Genomic DNA, 19,968 nt, shown 5'->3' on the forward strand with positions numbered 1-19,968 from the left:
AAAGCTCTGCATGTGTTTCCAACATGGCTGTGATTCAAGGCACTGCTTAAAAATTTATAGGACAGGGTATGAAAGAAAAAGAAGCAATACCAATAGATGGATAAAAAAGGCAAGTTTGAATACAATAACTATAACATTTCTCATTTATAATTCAACCTCCACCTCAATAGGGGAAAGATTATGTTAACAAGAATAAATCAGACAAGTCAAAGTAAAACAATTCTCACCTTTTCACCATCCCTTCCTGGTTCACCAGGGTAACCAGGATCACCAGGCAAACCCTTTAAAACAGAGGAAAGGGTGATATCAGTAAACATGACAGAGTAAGCATGATGGTTTGAATGAGAATGCCCTCCATAGGTTCCAAGTATTTAGACATTTTGTCCCAAGTTTGTGGCACTGTTTTGGGAGGTCTTAGAAGGTATGACTATGCTGGAGAAAGCATGTTACTGGGGGCAGGCTTAGAGAGTTTTTAAGCCTTGCTGGATCTTGAGTTGCTGTCTTGCTTCCTGTGCCTGCTTGAAGATGTGAATGCTCTGCTTTCTCCTCCTCCCATCTCCTGCCACATGTCTCCCCACAATGACAGGCTGTAATTCCCCTGGAACCATAAGCTAAATAATCTCTTTCTTTTATAAGTTGCTTTGGTCAATGTTTCTAACATAGCAACAAAAAAGTAATTAATATAATAAGAAAATTCCAAAATCAGGTTCCCCATAGGAGCAAAGAGAACATTAACAAAAATAGTTTAATAGAATATGACTTAGATACAAATTAAAACAACTATAGCTACCTTATTTTTAACAAAAATGCCAAAAAATTAAACAAAATAGTACCACGTCTTCCACAAATGGTACTGGATATCAACATGCAGAAGAATGAAACCAGATACTTTTCTCTAACTTTGTACAGAAGTCAACTCCAAATGGATGAAACATCTCAACATAAAACCTAATATTCTAAAAAAGTTAAAGGGAAAAGTAAGAAATGCGCTTCAACACATACGTATAAGTAAGAATTTTTAAGGATTCCATTAGCATAGATATTATGACCAATAATCAACAAATAGAATCTCACAAAATTAAAAATCTTCTACAGGGGAAAGGAAACTGTCAATCAAATGGAGAGGTAGTCCACAGAGTGGGAGAAAATCTTTTCCAGCTATATACCTGACATTAGTGTCTAGAATATTAAAAGGACTAAAACCAAAAACTAAACACCAAGAAAACAAACAGCCCAATTAAAAAACAGGCTACATAACTAAACAGAAATTTCCCAGAAGAAGAAGTACACATTTTTAGGAAACACTTTAAAACTGTTCAATATCTTTAGCTATTAGGGAAATGCATATTAAAAACACTTTTAGATTCCATCTCACCTCAATCAAAATAGCAATCACAAATAATATCAATAACAACAAATGCTGATGTGGATGTAGGGAATGCTTATACACTCTTGGGATTGTAAACTAGAACTGCCACTTTAGAAATCAGTCTGGAGGTTTTAGTGTTACCCAAAACACTAAAAATAAAACTAGCAGATGACCCAGCTGTATCACCCCAAGACATATAACCAAAGGACTCTAGATCCCATGACATGAATACCTGAACATTCATGTTCATTGCTGCCCTTTTCACAATAGTTAGGAAATGGACCCAGCCCAGATGACCAACAATTGATGAACAGATAAAGAAGATGTGCCCCATATAAGCAATGGCTATTACTGAGTTTTAAATAAAAACGAAATTATGAAGTTTGTGGGAAAGTGGGTAGAATTGGGGAAAAACATTCTAAATGGGATAACACTGGCCTAAAAGGATAAATATTGCGTGTTCATTCTCATTTCTAGCTTCAGCTCTTTAGTATGGTTGTTTCTAACATACAGAATTCTGTACAAATCAGGAAATAAGGAAAGGATCTGGAGGAGGGTTTATTTTAAGGGAGGAAGGATAGTAGGACATAGGTAAAAAGAAAGTAAAGATGGGTAATACTGTGGGTGGAAAGGTTTAGTAAAGCAGGGAGGGAGGCAGAGTGACTAAGAAGATGAGGGTGCCAGATGGAGGCGAGGATTAGCTTGGATAAATGGTGTATAAAGAAACACCTAGAGGAAGTTGGAGAGATTGTTCAGTGGTTAAGAGCACTGGCTGCTCCTGCAGAGAACCCAGGTTTGGTTCCCAGCACCCACATGGCAGCTAACAACCTTCTGTAACTCCAGTTCCAAGGGAATTCAACACCCTCTTCTGACCTCCGTGAGGACTGCATAGCATGGGTGCACTTACATGCAGGAAATACACTCATAGACAAAAAATAAAAATAATAAATGAAATACTTCTTCTGTTCCAAAGGTCAAAAATGTCCAAAGTATTTAAGAGCTCTTATTTAATCTCTAAAAGATTTTTCTCTTCAGAGGGGGGAATGTTAGATTGGTAAAAAGCCCCATAAGTTTAACTGGTCAAAACTATAAATTCCCTAGTCTATCTGTTGGAGGACCTACCTTTCCAATCTCACTGGTCAGTCACCTGGTGATAGAACCACCCCTATGAAGGAAGGCTCAGTTTAAGTTGTGCTAAATAGATGGGAGGGGTACCTGGTGCATTAATGAAGTAGTAAATTTTTCCTGCCTGGAATTCCGACTTGTAGCACAGACCTCCACAGAACTTCTGACCATGTAGGTCTCTTTGAGTCTCCCTGCTTTCTGTCATTCGGGTCCATTCTTCAATTCTTTTATGAATGAGACTAAGAACCCTCTAGGGGACCTTCTTTACCCCCATTTCAGTACAGGCCAAAACTATGGACATATGGTGTCTTACTTTAATTAAGAGACAAAATGACCTACAGCAACAATAGGCAAAGGTGCTTTGCAGACAATGATAGACTGGCACCATCCTTTGAGATATTCTGGAAAAAATTTCATTTTGTACCCTTTGTATGTTCAGAATGTAGCATTATCAGAAATCCCCCCAAAATAAAACAAAATAAAATAAATATTTTTATAAAGGGCACTGAACATGACTGCTAGTCAGCTCCTACTACCACTCTTTGGTTTCCAGAAATATGTTTCAAAAGACACTGTGCCATTAATGGTTATTAAGGGAATGTAAGGTATTCCACATCCTTAGTAATAGGGTGGGGATAGAGAGGAGGGGGGTTCTGAATGTGATCAAAATACATTGTGTGAGATTCCTGAAGTATCGATAAAATATTCTAAATGATAAAAAAAGAAAGAGACCACCTAGAAATCAAGATATGCTCACCTATGACATAATCATTTGACTATTGAGGAACTGCCCTCTGAATGGATGCAAGACCCCTTCAGTGGAGGCTGAAGCCCCAATGGCTGAAACTAACAACCTAGATCTGGGGCTGCAGTACACCTATGTGTGGGGCACATTTCTGATGATTATCTAAACTGACATTGGAACAAACTGCTTTCTAAATACCTAGGCTTATAGCCACAGACCAAAGTGACTTCTAGTCTTGATCAGAGAAGGTGCTCCTTCCAATGAGCAGTAGTGAATGCAAAGACTCATGGCTGCCTAGGTGTCCTAGTTTGTTTCTCCATTGCTGTGACAGAACACTCTGACCACTACCAACTTGTGGAGGAAAGGGTTTACTTATCTTACATCTCCCAGGTCACAGTTCATCAGGGAGCCCAAGATAAGAACTCAGGGCAGGAACCTGGAGGCAGGAGCTAGAGCACAGGCCATGGAGGAATGTTGCTTACTGGCTTGCTCCCCTGGCCTCTGCTCAGCCTGATTTCTTATGACACACAGGCCCACCTGCCCAGGGGTGGCATCACCCACAGTGGGCTGGGCCCTCCCACATCACTCATTAAGAAGATGCCCCTCAGACATGGCCACAGGCCAATCCAATAGAGGCAATTCCCCAACTGAGGCTCCCTCAAACTAGGTGTGTCAAGTTGATACTAAAGCTATCCAGCACACTAGGATATAGTAAATAAGTGATAGATATAGGCCCAGCACAAAAATAAATCACATATATACCACCTCCTTTAAGGCTCAGGGAGCACTTAGGAAGAGTGGACATGAAGTGTATAAGAGTCCAAGGACAGGGTGAAGCATTACAAAAAGCCATCCCCTAGACTCAATCCAAGTATTGTAATCATTAACTCACCTCAATTATAGTTAACTGCACTGGGTTCACACAAGATCAGCCTTAAAAATAATAGGGAATGGGGAGGAGCTCACAAACCCTCCTTTTTATCTCTGAACTTCCAGTAGCTACTAGGAGAGGGGGGAAAAGTGCTATCTTTAGTTCTGAGACCTCTGCTGAGCCTACCAGGTTCCAATAGATCACCCCAAATCTACAGTCACAGGTGGCCCAAGTTAATCTTGGTAGGTCACAAAAAATTAATAGAGATGAACATGAGAGAGATCTGTAGGGAGAAGGAAGGGTGAAAAGGGAGGTAAAGGTGTGAAAGTGGTCAGTATGCAAGAGTTACACATGTGAAATTATAAAACTGATAGTTCATCAAAATCAGTATTTTTGCAGAACTGTAGAAGTCGATTAACGTTTATAGCAATCTAATGAATATTTTGTTTCTTCATTCTAAATTTTAAATCTCAATAAGCAAGCAGAGATTTGTGGGGGATTTTAAAAAGTGTCTGTACTCATCACCCATTCTCTGCTCTACAGCAGCTGACACAACCAGTTGCGCACAACTAAGGTGAAAATAACAGCCCAAGGGTAAGTGGGGACAAGAACAGGATTGGAAATAATTAGAAGTTCACTTCCAGAGCATGGTCACTGTTTGAACTATCTGGTCATTTTGCAAGAAGATCCCACTTGCAAAGCCATTTTGTATTTGAACTGACTTGAGTTCTGTCAGTTAAAACAGAGAATAACGCCCCCCCCACCCCTCACTTTCCCTAAGAGATTTGGTGAAAACATTCAGAGGTAACAGTTAAATATCATGGCTGCCTGAGTCATAAAATGAAGACCAATTGTTTGAAAAGATACCAGTAACTAAAGCTATACATTTGTCTCATTATTTTATATGTTAAACCTTTTGTGAACTAGTTTATAGTAACATGCCAAATATCTCTTATTTAATGAAATTATCTTGAGACCATTTATTTATCTCATTTTAGTACATATCATTTCCAGCCTTGTTGAAAATTTCCCTTTCCTTTGGAATGGCCTACAAACATCAAATTTTCTATCTCTCCTTGAAAACCTCTTTTGATTCACATCACATGGTAGTTTCTTAGTATTAATTAGAATTAGTAGGAAATGCTTACTGGAAAAGCTCTTATTTTTGCACAGAAGTTGTATGTGAATGTTCATAGCAGTTTTATTCATAATGACCTAAATTTAGGAACAACCAAAGTATCCTTCAATAATTAAATGGGTGAAACCTTGGTACATCAAAAATAGCCAAATCTACAGTAATGAAAAGAATGCACTACTGATGAGCAGTATAGTATGTTTTGCTACTTTAAACAAAAGGGTATATAAAAGTCTTAATTTTTTAATATTTTATTTATTATTTTTATTTTATGTGTATGAGTGTATTGCCTGCATGTATGTGAGTGCACCCGTGTCACACACTGCCTCAGAGGTCAGAAGAGAGCTTTGGATTCCCCTGGAACTCGAGTTAAGGATGGTTTGTAGCCGCCATGTGGGTGGTGGGCATCAAACCCAGGTCCTCTGCAAGAGCTGTCTGTGCTCTTAACCACTGAGGTATCTCTCCAGCCCCAAAATGTCTCAATTTTTAAGACATTTTACGAAGTGAAAAATTATAGGACTAGAAAACAGATCATTTTTTGTCAGCTTAGAGTGGGAGAGTAAAGAGAGGATAACTATAAATGAGTGTGAGCAAACTTTTGAGGGTGATGCAACTAACTCTTCTTTATCATAGTAATGGTCAAATAACTTCCCATTTATCACCCCAAAAAACCCTATGCACTAAACATGGTTGACTTTATCTCCCCTGTAAGCTCACATGTTTCAAAAGTTGGTCTCCAGTGAGTGGTGCTGTTGGGGAAAGTTGTGGAACACTTAGGAGGTGGAGGCATGCTGGAGGAAATGAATAGGTGCAGGCCTTGATAATTTATACCCCTGCCGCACTTCCTGTTCACACTTGGCTTGGTGAGTGCAGATGCTATGTAACTAGTTAGCTCCCTGCTACTGCCATCATGCCTTCCCTGCCTGTTGCTGTGTGTTCCCTGTCATGATGGACTGTATCCCTCTGAAACTGTAAGTCAATTAAACCCTTGTTTGCTGTAGTTGAATTTTTAATCAGTGTATTTTATCATAGCAACTGTAAAAGAAATTAAGACAATAAATAAAGCATACCTCAATATGTCTTAGAGATAATTTAAAATTATATTCAAATTAGTGAGGACAATTTCATTCGTTTATTTCCAAACTCCAACCTTTTTGTCATCTACTCTTTGTCCACCACCTACACCTACTGTAAATTGTGATGAAAGGAAAAACCATAGCTACTCACTGGAATTCCTGGTGGGCCAGTCTCTCCATCTTTCCCTGGTTTTCCCTGTAGGACACAGAGCAACAATGGAGATGGAGGAAGAACATAAATTTGTGAGGAAGTGAGATGTTAAGGAATATAAAAAGCATAATTCCTGCCTTGGGCTATGTAAAACAAGCTTTTAAAATGTGAAGTATTATAACAAACATGTTATATTTGTAGTGATATACTCAGGCAAGGAAATTAAGGTTTAGAAAGTAAGAAATGTACACACTTATATATTGAGGATTTTATAGACACTATTAATAGTCGTAACACTTACTCTTTTGCCTGGCTCTCCTGGCTCACCCTTTTCACCTTTCAGACCTCCTTGAGGGCCCTGTACATAAAAAATAGTTTCACGTTGGACTGTGCAATATTCTGTATCAACGCAAGTTCATATTAAATGATGCTAAAGCATTTTAGAATACTTACTGGGGGACCAGGTATCCCTGGAGGTCCAGGAGGCCCTCGGTCACCAGGAACTCCCTATGCAGGTATAAGGAAAATGTAGGTAAATTAATACTAGAATACACACACTCATTTTAACTACTTGAACTAGTTAGGAACATGTTTAAAGGAATTTTGGGTTCATGTACTATAAATAAGGCAACAGAATGTTTATATCTCCAAACTAAAATCTGCTAAGTAAACGAAAAAAAGCCATCTTTCTTCTCTTAATATCTAGTATCCATACCAGCTATGTATTGAGGCAAATAACATGACAACATTTAATAAGGTTTTTACTCCTATAAAATATTTTACATGGGGGCTGGAGAGATTGCTCAGTGGTTATCAAGACTTGCTGTTCTTCTGGAGGACCCAGATTTGATTCCCAGCACCCACATGGTGGATAACAACTGTCTGTAACTTCAATTCCAGGGTATCCGGCATTCTTTTCTGGCCTCTATGGGTATTGCATGAATATGATGTACTTACATACATGCATGCAAAAAATCATACACATAAAATAAAAATACTAAATGCAGTTATTTAATGTGTATTTTTACATGGTCTAGAGCACAGATTGCTCTTCCAGTGGACCTGGGTTGGAATCTCAGCACCTAAATGGTGGTTAACAACCATCCATAACTCCAGTGCCAAGGTATCTGATGCCATTTTTTTTTCGGCCTCTGTGGGTATTGCACACATTGGTGCACTTCCACGAATGCAAAATACTCAAAAAAATATTTTTAATTAGAAAAATTACAAAATGCCAGAGTAACTAAAACTGGATTTGCAGATTGTACAGCAATATGTTTTGTCAAATAATAAAATGTTTCAACTCTTATTGATTTTAAAATTTAAATACAAATTTTCTATTATGATCAATTTTGTTTTTAGCATTTAAGTGAATTAAAGCTGCATAGATCTTGTTTGTTTATGGGTAAGTCAGTACACTGTAAAAGTATATTTGATCCCCTTATATAGTCTAATAGAAGCAAAGTATCACACAATGACAATTTACCTTGCCATGACCTAATTTTAGCCAAGAATATAAATCCATCATGAAAAATGGAAACAACCCAAATGGCAATCAACACATGAATAGATCAATAAAGCTGTCACTATATACACACTCGAATATTATTCAGTCATAAAAATAATAAAGTACCAACACATGCGAAAAATGACTGAACTTGGACACATTATGCCTTATTTAAGAAAAAAATCCGGAACAGAAAACCACATACTGTATGACTGATACTATTCATATGAAGTATCAAGAACAGATAAATCTGTTGGGCATGGTGGTGTATACCTTTAATCCCAGCACTCGGGAGGCAGAGGCAGGTGAATGTTTGTGAGAGCAAGGTCAGTCTGGCCTACATAGCAAGTTCCAGTCCAGCTGGGGCTACATGGAGACCCAGTCTCAAACAAACAAGCAAGAAAAAAGAATAGACAAATAAATACACAGACAAAGAAGCAGAAAGTGGAGTTTGGGGAGAAACATGAAATGAAAACTAGTATGTGTAAATTTTTAGACAGAACTGATCAGAGTCTCAGATTGTGGAAATAGTTTTACTACCTGGTGACTAAAAATGAACTTTTCATTAAATTTCATTCATTAAAAATGAAACATTACACTTTAAGCATTAATTACATGCAATATAAATGATATCCTGGTAAAGCTTTTCATAAAAATTTAAATTATCTCAAATACTTGTTATTGAACAAAGCAACTTCATGTAAGAGTATAGTTCTACTTATAGCGTATTTTGCTGGAAATGAGAGTTATCATAAATTTTTAAATCTTATTTTGAATGTTTTTAAATTTTATTTATGGAGTTATAATTGTCAGAAACTGTATATATCAAGATGTACAATGTAATGTTTTAATACATACATAAATACATTGTGAAATAGTTATCACAATCAAGCAAATTAATACATCCACATCGAAATCTTTGACACTCACCTGATCTCCTTTCTGAAATTCTACATCAATTGGTCTTTTCTGTTCACTGATCTGTCCGGGTGGTCCAGGTGGGCCCTGAAGACCTTGCTCACCCTGTTTATAAGACAAAATAACAGTGAGATTTCATAGTCTACTACAAATAATAATACTGCATGTAAACTCTGTCAATTTTAAGGAACAAGGGAACAAAAAGAAGGACAAACGAGTATGAAAGGTTGAATAACCAGATTTTTTTTAACTCACCTTTTCACCTTTGGGTCCCTGGAAATTTAGGCCCATATTCCCCTGAACAGAAAAATTTAGGTTTAAAATTTCATTACCAACAAGAAAAAGTAATCCAAAATAAAATACCTAAGGGAAAGAAAATTACCTTTGGTCCTGGTGGTCCTGGTGGTCCAGGAGGGCCCTTAGAAGACACACAAAAAAGAAAAACATTCTATGAAGATTTTTCTTTAACATTATTTGGTTTATAAAATATGGGAACTGAAAGAGTCCATCAAAAAATTTATAAGACTAGGGATATAGCTCAGCAGTAAAGCAACTGCCTAGAATACTGTGTAACTACAAAAGTTCTTATTGTTTTCTTCTGGTTATTTTTTACTCAAAGGCACATATTTCAATTGATTAAAGCAAATGAAAAACTTCTGTAATAAAATGAGAATGGGCAGGGGCAGAAAGTTAAGATGGGTATGAGAGAGGGGTAGGTAGCACCAGGACTACAAAGAGGTAAAAATGTTAATTTCCACAAGCTTATTATTTCTATCAGAATTATGGGTAATGAGGTACCTTAAACTATAAAGTGAGTTCTGAAAAGCATGTGTTCATTTGTAAGCCATCTTTGTTACATAAAATTTGTGTTTATATTTCTGAGACTGTTTCAAGGTTTGAAAAATTAAATGGGCATTTCCTAGCTACCCTCCATAACTACAAGGTTAGACACTATTGTTGAAGACACCACACGCTTTGGTTGCACGATGCAGAGAAACCAATCTCAAACTAACCAGGAATTTTCCTCCCTGCCAGTCAGCTTACATAGTGCCAGAATTTTCTATGTAGGCTGCTGGTGGAGAAAAGACATCAATGGTCTTATCCAGTGCTAGACCCTGCAAGTGACAACACTGACCAGCCAGGAAAAATGTGCTCCCTCGTGCAATCATAACATGACTGTTAAGAGGTAACTAATTGCTTTCTAATTGGATTTCAAGACTGCTGCACATGAGAGAATTTCATGCCTCGTACTGTAATCTTGGTCAAATGCCCATGGCTGGGGAGGTCATGGGCTTTAGGGTAGAACCTACTACTGTTATTTTGTCAAATGGTCTTGCTGTCTGAGGGTCTTCTAAATATTTATGTTTATATCCATACACCTGGGTTGCTCTCAACCTTGGTCAAAGAAGGTTTTTTGTTTGTTTGTTGTTTGTTTTTGCAGTGAATAGCAGTCAATAGAGACATGCATAAGTGGTCTAAGTGCTGAGAGTGAGAGACTGAGTGCTCATTCTTTACCAAGTCTCAGGGAATCTGAAGGAAGAAGAGGCAGAACAAATAGAAGAGCTAAAGAATGGAAGGAGTGCTATGAAATGCTCTCTTCTGAACAAGAACTATCACATTCCTGGACTTACAGCAGCTGTGATTACCTGCACAAGACCTACACAAGACGAAGCTGCCAAAATTCTGGCACAGATGTTAGATGATCAACGTTTAGGCCCCACCTCTTAATGAGGAGCTATTGGCAGTTGATAGCTAGGGAAAGGGAGTTTGTGGCCACTGCTAAGAGTCCAAGGCTCCAGTGTATTGCACCATAGCAAGCACATATAAGCAACACTAACTGGGCTTAATTGCTTATTTAAAAAGAGAGACATGAAATTGAGGGGGGACCTGTTAAGAGGGATATGGGAAATGGTGGAGGGGAAATGTGGGTGCCAGAATTTTAAATATGATCGTACTTCATGGTACACGTGCATGTCTAAAATTCTAAAAACTAAATTTTTCTTTAAAAAAAGAAAGATTAAATGGGCATTCACCTGCTTAAGTATATTACTCTGAACTTTAGCAGATCTGTTTATTTACATAATACACCTAAGTTCCATTTTTTAAGATGTTGCCTTATCTACTGAATCATGGTTAATTGAAGGAATATTCAGAAGAGTAGAGTGGATTGGTTAAGTGTTTTACTTACAAGGGTTAACAAATCAAGATTTAACAATAGACCCAGACAGCACCAATGTTGCAACAACAGAAATATAAAAAAGTGTGACAGGTCAAAGTCAATTAAAACAAACTGGGAAAAAACAAAAAAACCTTGTCTAATCCTTTCCCAAGAAGTTCCAGCAGATTCTTGTAAAATTTACTAAGCATTATTTCCTCCATTCAAGAGTAAAGGACCATTCATTCTTTCTTCCATTCAAGAGTAAAAGACAAATTATCACAAGTGGATTATTCATAAAGGTATAATGAAAACTTTTGCTTAAATATATGCTGAATGGGAGACAAAGTGACATGTGAGAAATTACTTTGACTGAAATACAACTTTGTTGCCTTATAAGAGGGCAACAGCAAAAGTCTAATTTCAAATTGTTACTAGCATGAAATCTAAATATTATAGGAATAAAAATACTTAACATTCATTAAGGAAGAAACTAAAGGTGACCACACTACACTATAGTATAGCAAGTGAACTCTCAGTACTGTCAGGGTCTTTAGAAAGCTTTTGACTCTCTCCTAGGCTACACAGAACTGATTGAACTTCAGAATGTTGACACCCTTTGTTAACTCTACTGTTTTGCCTTTACCTTCTAAGAAATGAGAGCCATTTTTACAAATTTGTTTTTACTCTTCTTAACCCAAAAAATACACTTTGAATAAACATATTTTGTTGAGTAACTCGAAGATAGAATAATGCCTTCCAATATTTCCAGACAAAGTTGGAATTGACTACACTACTGAAATATCAAAATGCAATCCATAAAAATCTTCATTTTAGCACTGGAAATACAGCTTACACAAGACTCTGGTTTGGACTCCCAGCACACACGTACAATACACACACACACACAAAAAAAACACACACACACACACATATACACACATACCAACTTAATTTTTTTACAGTGCTTCAGATAACAAAGCTTTGTATATGCTAAACAGGCACTCTACCATTGAGCTGTATGTCCAGCCTCCACTTTATTTGTTTTTATGTATCTCATTTTTTCATCTGTGTGAAAAAACTGGAGCTCTTCTTAGCATGTGTACTATTTACCATAAAATCAACCTCAAACAACAAAAGTAAAACTGTGAATATTGAAATTTCAAGCAATTCAAATTGTAATCATATTTGTAACTCATAAAGAAAAAGAGACCTAAAATTACAGAAGCTTACCATCAAGCCTGGAGGTCCTGGGGGACCAATTGGCCCTGATATACCCTTGGGACCAGCTGGACCCTGTCATAAAAGGAGTAAAGAATGGATGAAAAACAAAATGAAAGCAGAAACTCTGAACTAAACCACTTACTGTGTCTCACAAAGAACTAAATGTATGAAACAAGTAATTTTCATAATTCTGTACATATGCAATATTAAATAACTGAAAAATTATACAAACAGAAGAATTAAGTAACTTATACGGTAATTCAACTAAAGAGACTAGAAACAGCTTTTAGAAAGTTTTTATTCTACAATGATAGATAAAATGTAGGTTAAACCCACAAGGAAAAACTACAAAGCAACCAATGTAGGTATTCAGTCAGGCACTTATATTAGAAATGGAAAAGAAACACTATTCTTTTCTTGCTAATTTTAGACTAAAAAATAAAGAATGACAGAAATGAAATACTGATAAGGGAATACTGCAGGTGTTGAGACATATAATTTGGCACCATAAAAATTATAAATTTGCCTGCCATGTAAACCAACAATTCTAACTCTGTGTAAATCCTATATTATATTGTAATTAAAGAAATTACAGTATGAAGTGGAAATTTATATGGAAGTAAAAGAAACAAACTACAAATACAGTATGAATGAACCTCAACACACCAAGTAAAAAAGACAAGTTGAGGAAAATTACACAGCTATCACATATTATAAAGAAAAACTAACACTATTGTTTAGGGACATGTGTATAAAACAATAATGTCTTTTTAGAAACAACAGAAAACTCAGATGCTAGTTATATTTTGAGGAAATACAGAAGGATTTTGACCACCACGAAAGGCCCAATTGATTCAAAATTATTTGTAGTGTTTATTTCTTTAATATTCTTTTGGGTTCGAAAGTGTTCATTTTGTTTTTCATCAACATATATTTTACATGTACCCTGGTATATTTCAAATATTTATAATAAATATCATGAACAATAAATAGAAATTGAGTAAACTTAAATATAGATAGGTAATGTCAAGTAAAAACTGAGAGGGTGACAAATGAAAAAAAGACCTCAGCATAGTATCTTGGTGATAAAATAGCAAAAACTCTTGATTTTTATTTTTGGTAAAGTGAGTGATTCTCATGAACTATAATGGGCTTCATCTATAAACACTCAAAAGTCATTACTTGCTCTATCTCTACTATCTATAAACTAACACGATCTTTTCAAAAGATTGCATTTGATGTTTATCATGTATAATTATATTCATTCAGCCTTCAAAGTATGCTCACATGTCATGCATAGTTGATTCTGTTACAAATGACATCTCTAATACTCTAAATGAGAGATCAATTAATTTTATTTGTAGAAGAACATTTATAGTGAACTCTTTTTTCTACCTCTAAGAAGACTGAAGAGAGTTATTTCTAAAGCCAACCCTCTTTCACACAAATATCCATGGATTCGGGATAGAAATTTTCAAAAAATGCAATACTACTTATTTAAACCTTCACTGTCCTATACTGTTTTACTTTCAGACAGAAAGAACATATTGATGCCTGGTAACTTTGAGATGATCACTTCTATAGCTAAAACAGAGAGTACTAAAGGTCAATGATTTGCTGTAATCCTCTAATTTAGTCATGTAGTAAAGAAGAAAATCACTTACTTGTATTCCAGGAGGCCCTGGGTAGCCTGGATTACCCTTTGGTCCTGGCAGTGATGACATGATTACACTACCTGGTTCCCCCTAAAGGAAACCATCAATAGAAGTTGTATGTTACTATACATGAAAATCAGAAAGAGCAGAAGTAATCACCTGAGAGTTTGAGTCATTACATAAATATGGGTAAAGATTAAGCCATATCAGCATTTCCATGAACAAATGTATGTTTGAAAAGCAAATTAACAATTAGCCAGAGGATGCTGAAATACAGATTTATTAGGAGCGTGTGGTGCCATTAGTTACTCATTCACTAAAAGTATGTATTAGGTGGAAAGTATTGGAAAGAATTGTGTTGGGCTCTGGGAAGGTGGTAATGAAGAAAGAAGAATGTACTTCCTTATAGGGTAACAAAATAATGGAGAAATAGAGACCATAACATGTAAACAAGACAACAACATAGTCTTTCAAGGGCTATAAAGAAAATCGAAATGGCACAGTCAAAAATACACAAAGCTAACTAGTTTGGGTAGTCAAATAAGAATAACCTGTGAAGAGAATATGCAGATCTCAGCCTGAAGAATAGGCAGATTATCATAAATAACTGAATACAGGCCTGGCTAAGTAGTAAAGTGCTTATCTAGCATGCATGAAGCCCTGTTTTCATAGCAGTTACTAAAAATAATATGTTTTAAATCCTCAAATAGCTGAATTGTAGACCAGTGGGATTACTGATCTAAAGAAAAGGAAACTTAAGATAAGCCTATGAATTAGGCAAGGGACCAGAACGCACAGTTCTCATAAGCTACAGAAAAGTTGGTCATTATTTCATTATTTTATACACACAGTGAGAAGCCTTTGAAGGTTTATGTGCATGGACAGTAAACAATTGGTTGACATTTTCAAAGTTAATTCTTGTTTCATTGAGGATAAATCAAGCTAAGCAGTGGGGGACAGTAGCAAAAATTTTCTCCAGATTAGTTACGTGGTTATTATTGTAGTTCAAATAAGATGTCACAATTATTGTGGTGAGAGTCAAGGAGAAAAGTGGATAAATTGAAAATATGTTTTATAGGCAAACCCAATATTCAGTGATAGACTGAAAGAAAGGTGTTTAGATGAAAAGAATGAAAGACGTGAATACTACAGAGACATAATAGTAAATATGGCAGAGCACTGACACAAAAATAGACACATTGATCAATGGAATAGAATCCAGGAGCAGGACCCAGATATACAGCCACACACATACATACATGTGTTTTGTTGTTGTTGTTCTGTTTATGTTTTTTTTTTCTTTTTTTTAAACAAGATTTCAAAAATACACATTGGAGAAGAGGCAGCATTTTTAACAAATGGCTCTGGGAATACTGGGTATTTACATGTAGAAGAATGAAATGTTGTCCTTCTCTCCCTCCATCCCTGCACAAAATTCAATTCTAAATAGATCAAAGATTTCCATGTTAGACCTCAAACTCTGAAACTTCTAGAGCAAAGAATAAGGGGTACATTTCAGGATATAAAACAAGTCAAGACTTTATGAATAGGTCTTCTAAGAAATAAGACCAACTATCACTGTGGGGCCTCATGAAATTAAAAAAAGTTTCTATTCTGCAAAGGAAACTGTTGAAAAATGGGAAAAGCCTTTGCCAGCTATACATTTGACAAAGGATTAGTATTTAGAACATATAAAGATCTAGAAAAACACCAAGAAATAAAGCCAATTGAAAAATGAAAAATGAACTAAACAGAGAGTTCTTAAAAGAAAAAATACAAATAGCTAAGAAATGCTTATAAAAAAGAAATGTTCAGCATTCTTAGTCATCTGGGAGGTTGCAAATTAAATGTGTGTGTGTGTGTGTGTGCATGCGTGTGTAATAGAATACATTAAATTGGGCAAGGGACAATAAGGAGAGGTATGGATAGGAAAAGGGATCTAAATATCATGAAATTATATTGTATAAAAATTGCAAAAATTCAATAAGGTAAATAAAAATAAATTAAAAAATAAAAATACTTTCAGATTACATCTTATTTCACTCAGATTGGCTAAGATTAAGAAAACTGGCCTGGAAAGATGGCTCAGCAGTTAAGAGCACTGGCTGCTTTTGCAGAGGACCTGGGGTCTATTCCCAGCTCCCATATGGTGGCTAACAACTGTCTATAACTCTAGTTCTAGGGGATCTGATGCCCTCTTCTGACCTCTACGGACACTGCAAGACATGCTGCACTTACATACATGCAAGCAACACTCTCGTACACATAGAATAAAAGTAATAAATAAAATATTTTTTAAAAAATGAAACAAATGAGAACAAATGCTGGTGAAGACATGATTGGGGGACTTTCATGAGCTGTTAGTGGGAGTACAAACAAGTTCAGTTACTATGGAAGTCAATGTGCCAGTTCTTCAAAAAGCTAGAATTGGATTTACTATGTGACTCAGCTATATCAGTCTGGGCATATACCCAAAGCACTTCACATGCTACTACACGAGATATGCACTCATCCATGTTCATAGCTGCTCTATTCACAAGTGCTAGGACATGAAAACAGCCTAACAGCTTAGATGTCCATCAAATGGATAATGAAAATGTGGTTCCTAAACATAGTGGAACTTTAATCAGCCGTAAAGAAAAAATGAAATTATAAAGTTTGCAGGTGAATGAATGTAACTAGAAAATATTGTACTGAGTGAGGTAACCCAGTTGCAGGAAGATAAATGCAACAGACTCTCTCATTAACATATAGATTTTAACTTCCAATTTCTAGATTTTTGTGCTTAACTTGAATTACTCATAGAAGTCAGGAAACTAGAAAGGGATATTATGAGTGGAGGAGGAAAAAAAATCTTAAGGGAGGGAGGATAGTAGAACACAGGTGGTATTAAGAGGAAAAGGAGAGTAACTGGAGGAAGGTTTATATGGTGAGAGGTATGGGAGGGTAGGGCAGATGAGATAATTAAGGGAGGGATAACTAAAACTAAGGACATTTGAAAAAAGCATATGGAAACATAATATTTTTAATATCACATACATATTATATAAGAGTTTAATTGGTGCTTCTTTACAAAGGGGATAATGCTATTCCTAGAACCCACAGCAAAAATAAAATGCCCAGTGCCAGGTGTAGGATACCTCTCCCAGGGGTGTCACTGAAGAGTTTTCCAGAGATGCACATGCCCCAAAAAATACAAGTTTATTTCATAGCTCCTAGTTGCCCACCAGAACTTGCTGGTAGGACCCCATGGCTGAAGACATAACTCATTTTGGTTACAGGACACAGAGAAATAAATTTGGTTATGACTAAGAGATTTCCTCCCTGTTAGCAAGACTTTATAGTACCAGAAGGTGCTATGAAGTCTTCTGGGGAAGAAAACTCATCAATAGTCTTACTTAGCTGCCCACTGTGAGAGCTATAAGTATGTTCCACATGGCAAGATATGCCCATGTGTGCAAAAGTAGAGTAAATACTATGGGGATAATCAACTGCTTTCTGATGGATTTATGGCAAAATACACAGGAGGAAACTCATGCCTGGTATTGTAAATCTGGCCAAGAACCCATGGCTTGAGGAACTCATAGGTCCCAGGGCCAAACCTATTACTATTATGCTGCTTAAATGGATATGTATAAAATTGAATTCTAAATTTGCATCTATACACCCATAGACTAATGAAGCCCTCAGATGTCATCAGTTTCTTTGTATTATGGATGGTGGTTATGGCAGAAACTCACAACTTGTCAAAGTACAAAGAATAAGTGTCAGTGGAGTGCTCGACTATACTACATTCCCTTCCTCCAAAGCTTGGAAACTACCTTGAAAGTGGAGTCAGAGGTTTAGAAAATGGTGTCCTCTAGACATAACAGGACTGCTGTATTTTTGAACTCAGAACAGCTGTGACTGCCTGAATAAGACCTGTACAAGATCAAGCCAGTCAACACTCCAGCATGGATGAGGGAGGTGTTCAAGAACTTCCACCCCTAAGTGAAGAGTTCTGAACAGCTGAGAGCTACTAGTGGAGGGAGAGTAAGTTTTCTTTTTCTCTTTAAACTTTTATTTATTTTTATTTTATGTGTATGAGTATTTTGCCTGAATGTACAAAAGTGCACCATGTGCATGCCGGGTGATTTTGGAGGCCGTATCCCCTGGAACTGGAGTTATAGGTGGTTGTTACCCACCATGTAGGTGCTAATAAATGAACCCAGGTCTTCTGGAAGAGTAGTAAGCACCCTTAACCACTGAGTCATCTCTCCAGCCCCTAGAGAGAAAGAGAGTTAGTGTTCTCTAAGCACGTGGCCTCTAATAGGTAAACCATGTTCCAGTGGATAGTCCCACATCCATGAGTATATAAGCAGCAAGATTCAGGAAATTACGAAAAAAAAAAAGAGGACATAGTGTTTGGGAGGGGACAAAAGTGGGTCTGGGGAGGAGTTAGGGGAGGAATAAGGGCTATATGATCAAAATACATAGCATACCAGTATGAAACTTTCAAAGAATGAAAACATCCTTCTTTATAAAGTGACATATAATGACAAAAGTTCAGAGAGAGAGAGAGAGAGAGAGAGAGAGAGAGAGAGAGAGAGAGAGAGAGAGAGAGGAGAGAAGGATTATTTAAGGGCACAGGACACAGTTTAAATTCAAACCTGTTAATCTGAGCATCTGGCATATATTTGAGTAGAGATATTAGGGAGGCTGTTGAACACATACATTCTGAACTCAGAAAACAATCTGGTTTGAAGATATAAACAGAGCTATTCAGTTACTACAAAGTCATCATTAAATACTCTGAGCATTACTAATGTTGCCAAGCACAGAGGAGAAGGGGACAGGCCTATGTCTTGACTTGATGACTATTAGACAGAATACAATGGGTTTGTACAGAAGAATCCAGAACTATCAAAGATGTAGAAGACAAATTAGGAAACTGGAGAGTTACAGAAGCCAGTGAAAAAGAATACTAGAGGGGTCCAATGGTTAATCATATCAAAGTGTAATAAGATGAAGTCTGAGAGTGTCAGAAAAGAAATTCAGAACACACATTTTGAGACTTTCTACATATTTTATTCAAATTCTACCTTCTCAGCTGGGATGCTTACCTTCATACCTGGGATTCCAGGAGGCCCCTAATATCAAAACAAAAGAGAATATTTATGCAAATTGGACAGGAATAAAGAAAAGAGTACATTCTTTATAAATAGAAGACAAACCAAATAAACTTCTATAGGATCATTTCAGAATATTATATATTGTGGGATATTTAGAGGTATCATTTATATCTAATAGCATAAAATTCTTGGTTTTGTTCAGCAGGCAGCTATTTTAGCCACTTAAAAATTATGAGTTGTTCCTTTAAAATATGTGACTCTGTTCCTTATGAACTCACTTTATATTTCTACTTCTATAAATTTGAATATTAGAACTTACTGGAGGACCCTGTAAACCCGGAAAACCAGGGCTGCCTGGAAATCCACGATCTCCCTAGAAGGAGTTAAAAAAAAGAAGAAGAAGAAACAAGAAGTAACTATAAAAACAATGATTTATTGAAAAGCTTTCCCTAAAAGACATTTGAAACATACCAGATTGCCAAAAGTTCATTACCTTTCCTGTTCCAATGACTTTAGTATCAACTATCTACATCAATACAACCTACTAAGATACTTTTATCCCCACTCATCTGTCTCAATCAAATATAAAGGGAAAAAGTCTACTATAGTAATTTTCTTCTGAAAAATCTATTTTGAGACCATCACACCACAGATTCCTGACAATCATCACGTTTAATAGTTAATGATTTGCCCAATTTCCAGACCATGTGTTGTATAGATTCTTATTTTAACTGCACTTCATTTTTCCTTTATTGTAAACTATTTCAAATTATTTTTATAAAAATGGAAAGATGGTAAGGATGATACACCAAGATGACAATAGCATCAGTTCTAGCAGTTGCATGTCATTATTTTGGGGACACTCAATTTTTTTTCTCTCTCACTATTGTAAAGTAGTAATGCAGATATTTGGTTTAGAAAACAAA

The 19,968-nt window shown here is 36.3% G+C and overlaps 1 protein-coding gene across 4 annotated transcripts in view; it reads right to left on the bottom strand.

The window, feature by feature from the left end:
- Col4a5 (collagen type IV alpha 5 chain) overlaps window positions 1–19,968 on the bottom strand; it is a 281,900-nt gene that overhangs the window by 134,558 nt on the left and 127,374 nt on the right. For all 4 annotated transcript variants that reach the window (XM_017803140.2, XM_017803139.2, XM_017803138.2 and 1 more), the window contains exons 7-17: window positions 19,362–19,415; window positions 19,034–19,060; window positions 13,941–14,021; window positions 12,286–12,348; window positions 9,280–9,315; window positions 9,153–9,194; window positions 8,910–9,002; window positions 6,926–6,979; window positions 6,774–6,830; window positions 6,473–6,517; window positions 228–281 (exon numbers count right to left, since the gene is read on the bottom strand). In XM_017803140.2, the coding sequence (XP_017658629.1) occupies window positions 228–281; window positions 6,473–6,517; window positions 6,774–6,830; window positions 6,926–6,979; window positions 8,910–9,002; window positions 9,153–9,194; window positions 9,280–9,315; window positions 12,286–12,348; window positions 13,941–14,021; window positions 19,034–19,060; window positions 19,362–19,415 (606 nt within the window). The remainder of the gene's footprint in view (window positions 1–227; window positions 282–6,472; window positions 6,518–6,773; window positions 6,831–6,925; window positions 6,980–8,909; window positions 9,003–9,152; window positions 9,195–9,279; window positions 9,316–12,285; window positions 12,349–13,940; window positions 14,022–19,033; window positions 19,061–19,361; window positions 19,416–19,968) is intronic.

This window comes from Nannospalax galili, unplaced genomic scaffold (assembly GCF_000622305.1).
Source record: "Nannospalax galili isolate Female #2095 unplaced genomic scaffold, S.galili_v1.0 scaffold25, whole genome shotgun sequence".
In the NCBI taxonomy this organism is placed as follows: Eukaryota; Metazoa; Chordata; class Mammalia; order Rodentia; family Spalacidae; genus Nannospalax; species Nannospalax galili.